The 6,000-nt window shown below is 58.5% G+C and overlaps 1 protein-coding gene across 2 annotated transcripts in view; it reads left to right on the top strand.

The window, feature by feature from the left end:
• Positions 1-516: 516 nt before the first annotated feature.
• The window catches only part of Crmp1 (collapsin response mediator protein 1), a 52,535-nt gene continuing 47,051 nt past the window's right edge, over positions 517-6,000 (top strand). The window contains exon 1 of one of the 2 annotated variants that reach the window (XM_085691961.2): positions 517-971. In XM_085691961.2, the coding sequence (XP_085548087.1) occupies positions 591-971 (381 nt within the window). In that variant the 5' untranslated portion in view covers positions 517-590. Of the gene's footprint in view, positions 972-4,421; positions 4,625-6,000 lie in introns of those variants that run through there. The other variant, XM_048415125.3, reaches the window with a different exon arrangement.

Raw genomic sequence — 6,000 nt, 5'->3', positions numbered from 1 at the left:
AGTTCATTTAACTTCTGATTTTTTGATGGGTGGGGTTGACTGACAGCGAGAATCTCTGGTGTATATGTGCCCATGGTGTGTACACTGTCTGAAGGGAGCGCGAAGGTACCTGATTTGGGTATGTACTAGCATGCCCGTGCAACTCTGGTGTGTGAGGTGAAGCTTCACCGTGTGTATGTGTGTGTGTGTGTGTGTGTGTGTGTGTGTGGTGTGCGCGCGCGCATCGCCCCCACCCCATCTCTGTCCGCACCCTGTGTTCCTTCAGGAGGCGGAGAGTCGGGTGTATGGAGGGCACTGCCGCTTCGCCGCCCGCCCTCCGTGCTGCGGCTCCAGAACGTCACCACCCTCTCCACCCCGGCCGCGGTTCCCGCCCCCGCGGTCCTTTGTAGCTGGCGTGGAGGCGGCCCGGTCACCGCAGGCCCCGCCCCGCCCCGCCCAGACCCCGCCCCTCGTGGGCCACGCCCCAGTCCTCCTTTCCCTCCCTCCCTCCCTCCTTGCCCGACCGCAGTCGCGCTTGGGCCGCCGCGGGCCCGCACCGAGGCGCGCAGCGCGGAGCCAGCGGTGGCGAGGGCTGACCGCCGGGGACGGGGATGGCGGAACGGCGGCGCGCGTGGAACACGGAGGACGACCTGCCGGTGTACCTGGCGCGGCCGGGCAGCGCGGCGCAGACCCCTCGCCAGAAGTACGGCGGCATGTTCGCTGCTGTGGAGGGCGCCTACGAGAACAAGACCATCGACTTCGACGCCTACAGCGTGGGCCGCCGCGGCTCCGCGCGCACGCCACGCAGCGCTGGCCGGCCCGACGCCGTGGGCCTGCCGTGTCCCGGCGGCAGCGAGGACACCGCCAGCGATGTGAGTGAGCCCTCTGGCTCTGCAGTCAGCTCGCCAGGCGATCGTGATGACAGACCACCGGCGTTGCGCATCCGATGCCCTGCGCCCCGCGACCTGCCCCTCGGTCGGGACAATGGCCAGGTACCCTCGGGGCGCGTGGACCGGACGTAGGGGGCGGGGCCCTTGGAGACCCAGGGCTTGGGCAGCTCGAGGGCGAGTGCTAGGGCCCGCTGTCACCAGGGTCTGGGGGACTGCAATGGCCCTTCCCCCATTTTATTCAACAAGAGGTTCAGAGAGGTTGTACGCTAGGCCAGGGTTGGCCAGCATAGCCTCTGGACTCTGGAGGGATCACTCAGGTCTAGAACGCCAGAATCAGGTTCTGAGAGGGGAAGTAAGTTGCTGCAGCTGCCGCTAAGGGACCTGTAAATTTAATTTAAGCCTCATTTCTCTTTCTTGGATTCTGTGAATAGGGAGCATTCTCTGTCTTCCTCCAACATCTATTCTCTCCTCAGTGATTGTGGAGTGCTTACGCTTCACCCGGCTCTGGGAGAGGTTCACCAAATGACTCTGCTCATAAGACTGCATCCCGACCCTCCCTGTGGGATGATTTTTGGGTGGCGGTCAGTTAGAAATCATCCAGGGACACTCCTGAATGTGCAAACTGGAAGGAAATGTGGAATTTGAATCCCGAGTTCTCAAAGTGGGGAGGGATATCAGGGAAAGGCACGGCCAGGGCTTGGGCCCTATATGTTTCTTCCCTAAGTTGCGATTTGCCAGGGAATACGGCTGGACTGACAGAAGAGTCCTGGACTGGGTGGGTGAGGTCAGAGCCACGTGCCTGGGAAATAGAAGTTGGAATAACGCTAGGATCTCTCCCTTGAGCGCTGGCTGGTCTGGCTAGGCATCTTGGCCCCACCCTCCAGAAGTTCCCAGGCTGAGGCGAGCTGTGGACTCATTTCTAGAATTAAGTTCTAGGTAAAGATTGATCAATAAATGTTTGCTGCTGAGTTTTATTATCATTCTTAGTTATTTAACTCTTCCCATTAGCGCTATAAGAGGCACAAAATGAAGCAAGAGGGAGGGAGATCTTGAACAGGACTATAATCTGTACTAGGGTTTTGGAGAAGGAAATGGACTGGTCTGAGGATGGTATCCCGGCCTCTGGCTTTTTACGCCTGCTTGGGAGCTCTCCGTGGTCCTGAATCTGGGGCCTGGGAGTGGGAGACAGGGGTTGAGGGGTGAGGAGCAAAGAACTAGCTGAAGCCTCGGTTTCCTTATCCCTTTATCTCCTCCTTGGTAGTAGAACCTCGCGTGGGAAACAGGATCTCTCGCTTCAGGGTTCCGAAACCCAGCCACCACCTGGAGCCAGCCGAGATGTTTCACCTTCTTTAAGCTGTCTCCTTCTGTGACCCGAGAGTGGCTGTTCTCTCAGCTTCCCTCAACGGGAGTACCCAGCAGGAGAATGCTCTTTGTGCCTGGTTCGGAACTGACCTTGGCTTGGCGGTGGTGGTCAGGGTCATCCTCACCAGCTTTGTCCTCAGCTCTGCCATGGCCGGCGGGGCAGATGTGCCTTGGTATTTCTGGACTCTGGTTGCTTCACTTGCTCCTGTATTCTTCCCTCCTGGGTCCCCTCTGTCCTTTCTCTCAGGCTTCTTAGGGATTGGACAAAAGACTGGTCCGATTTCTCCCAAAGCACTTCCTGGTGGGGACTGTGGAGAGAAAGAGCTCGCGGCCCCTTTACTTTTTGGAGACCGCAGGGCTTGGATTGCAGAGGGCTGGGGATCGGGGCTGTCCTCAACACTCCTGCATAGGGTGCCTGGGCCCCTCCCCCGGCCATAAGGCTCTTTTCTGGGAGGGAGGAGAGGTTTCTACAGCGCAGGCGCAACATTTGCAGTTGCCAGAGGCCGGTGGCTGCGGCGCTTTGTACCTTCAAAGTCTGCTTGGGAGCAGCAATTTGTTTGGCTAGTCGCGAACATGACTCCTCCCTCTGACTTGCACGTGGCCCAGTCCCTCTCGGTAGCTTGCTTGCCTAGACCCCTCTGGCTGACCCTAGGGAATGCCGGGGTGCTGGAACCTATTATTTAGTGTTGAGGATGGGAATCCAGGCGTCAGTTGGAAGGATGCCGCTGCCATCCGCAGCTTCCGGTCATTAATGAGAATTTAGGAGCCACAGAACAGGGACTTAATGAGCAGGGAACCCGCATCGGTCTGGCTTCCGGACACTGCCCTGCGGCAGCTAAGATATGTTATTTATATCTCTGTATATGTGTGGAATTTTACCTCTGCAAGCTTCAGTTTTCTTATCTGTAAAAAGGGGAAATCGTGGCTTAGTGTGTTCCCAGATGTAAACTTGTTCTCTCTGAGCCTGTACCCCCACCTGATCTCCTGCACCAGACTAGGAAACCGCCTTTCTCCCTGTGGTGTAGGATGCCAGGTGCCATCAGGGTCCAGAGATTTTTTTTCACGCCTCACCTTCCGTGGCAACCCGGAAGTGGAGGAGAGTGTCTATGCACGGGGTCAGTGGAGGGAATTGTGCAGGCAGGAAATGAGCTCATTGGCAGGGAAATGGCTTGCTCCTGCCTGGGGGCAGCTGCCCAGTGCTTTAAGGTCTTTTGGGGCTCCCTCTCCATCTTTTGTCCTCTCTTGGTGAAGTTTGGCAAGCTTTGTCCTGCCTTCTTTCTTACCTCTTCCAGAGCAACATCGGCACTATGGGCCCTCAGGGTTTTGAATACTCAAATGAGAGGCAGGAAAACCGCATTGTTTCCCTGTTCCCAGAGCTGTAGAGACCCTGGTGTCAGTTCTAGCTTTCCAAACACTCCCTGTCAAGCTACTGGTCACAATGACAGGACACTGAGAGGAGAGAGCGGCGGCGGAAGGGTCAGAGCCCGTTACCCATGGATTCGGGCTAACCTAGTCCTTTTTGCTGCAATGCCTCTGACCGGGAATGAAAATGGAGAGGGTAAAAAGAGAGGTGAAGACCCTGGAAATGGGCCTGGAAAAATGAATAAAAGAGTACACCTTGACCAAGGTAGACTACTCAAGGGTACAGCGTGAAGGAAGGCTTGGATTTGGATATGGAAAAGGCCCATTCAGGGGACGGAGAAACAGAGACCATTAAAGAAGTGGCGGGGAGCGGGTTGCGGGTCGCGGGGTCCTTGAGCGCGACCCTGAAGGGCCAAGGATGCTTCAAGAAATTAAAGAGTGTGCTGGCTCCCGGTCCACAATCCCTTTCAAGCACAGGTTACCTGCAGAGATTCAGAGACACCTGTGGCTTTGCTCAAAGCCTTTGCCCGCGCGCCCATAGGCCGATCCTTGCTTTTAAAACAACACTAAAAAGCAGATTCTTCTGGTTGCGCGAGCGAGGCCGGGGCTCAGGCGAGGGCGCTGGGCGGGGGTCGGGGGCGGAGTGGGGGAGATCGGAAGGGAAGCGCTTCCTGGTTCGAGCCGAGAGGGGCGAATCCGGTTCTGTTGCCGCCACCGGGAGGAGCTGTCTGTCTTCAGCGCCCTCCTCTCGCCCTGCCTCTCCCTCCTCCTCCCGCCCTCCTTGCCAAGCCGGGAGGTGCAGGCAGCCGGAGCAGCGGCGGCGGGCCGAGCAGCGGGAAGTGGGCAGCGGTGGTCGCCGAGCTTCTGTCCTTTCTTCCATCCCTTCTGGGCCTTTGTCGCTGCTCCCACGAGTAGTGCCGCCGGGAGAGAGCCGGGTGGGGCGTCAGACAGCCGGCAGGTCCAGAAGCTAGGTAGAGGGCTCCAGGGGGGCCATGTCTCATCAGGGGAAGAAGAGCATCCCGCACATCACGGTAAGCGCCCCCGCCCTGCCGCGGTGCTTTTTGGCCTGGGGGTGGTCGCCAACAGGGTCCAGACCCGTGGGGGGACAGCAGGGGCGCCCCCGGAGGCTTCCTGCGTCGCCGCGAGTGGGGCGGGGCCCGTCTCGCCGAGGCCGCCCCCTCCCCCTCTGGGGACAATGAGGGGGAGCCCCGCATGGCAGGGCGGGGCTGGAGGCTCCGGTCCCTCTCCCTGCGGGCGTGCAGCCCCCTCCCTCTGCGGGATGTGCCGGGAGGATGGCGTGGCCGGGAGGACGTGGAGCTGAACAAAAGAGGGAGGGGCGCGGGGCCCCAGCCCCCTCCCTCGGCCTCACGCGAGGATGGAGAGGGTGTGCCTGGCCTAGTGCACCTGGTTCCTGCAGCACCCCTCCCTTGCACCTTGCAGCCTGCAGAGGAAGGAAAAAGATGTGGTTCTTCACTCTTTGCTTACTGATAGGTGGAAGGCCGGAATTGGAGCTGCGCCATGATGGAGAGGCACCTCTCCCATGTCTCACTGCAGCTAAAAATAACCCAGTGATCCACACTGGCAGCTGCGGCTTCTTAAGGGTTAACCGCAAAGGCTGAGGCTGCCCGAAAATGGGGTAGTAGTGTAGGCTGAACATCTGGGCTGTGTCCCTGGGTGTGGCCGGAAACAAAGGAGCCCTGATCTCTAAGCTTTGTCTAGGCTGGGAGCTAAGGGTGATGAGGTCAGAAGCTACATCCTCCACTGAGTTCCTGCCTGATGTTAGAAACAGCACACAGCTGCCCAGAGATGGCAGCTTAGAGATGGGGTGGCAATCCTGGAGCATCTAGGTGCTGGGAGGTGGGATTCCCAGACCTGGCATTCCCAGGGGTAATCTTGAGGTTTGAGGGTGGAGACTCAGCTTGATTCATGCAGGGTTCTGACTCAGGGGCAGCTCCAGGGCCCCTGCTGGGCAGCTTCTGGTTAGAGGTGGGTGCTGACTTTTCCTAGGGAGCTGTCAAATGTGACACCCTGCTAGTTTTATGGTCCTAGGGTGGTCCTTTCAGGGAAGCGCTGCTGTGAAGCAGGGAGAGGCTAGAAAGTGGGCTGTGAGTATGGTTAGAAAGAGGGTGGGAGGAATCTTGGTTCCCTGTCTGGCTTTCACCCCTCCTGAACCCAGCTTCAGCCAGCAGAACTCTACTGAGTTCCTACCTACAGAAGCGACTCCAAGGGATGGAGGCAGAGCCATATCTATCCATTTTGTAAGCCCTGTAGATACGAGAGGTCCTTGGAGGGAATGTGGTGGCCATTTGTGAGACAACGAGGGAAGAAAGCCTGGGATTTTTTGAGCAGGTTCCTGTGGGAAGGCCTGCTGATCTTGGGCCCCTGCCGGGGGAATTGAGGCAGGTGA

This window comes from Myodes glareolus, chromosome 8 (genome assembly GCF_982192425.1).
Source record: "Myodes glareolus chromosome 8, mMyoGla1.1, whole genome shotgun sequence".
In the NCBI taxonomy this organism is placed as follows: Eukaryota; Metazoa; Chordata; class Mammalia; order Rodentia; family Cricetidae; genus Myodes; species Myodes glareolus.
Note: the sequence above shows the minus strand (reverse complement) of the source record. Positions and strands in the feature narration are given on the sequence as shown.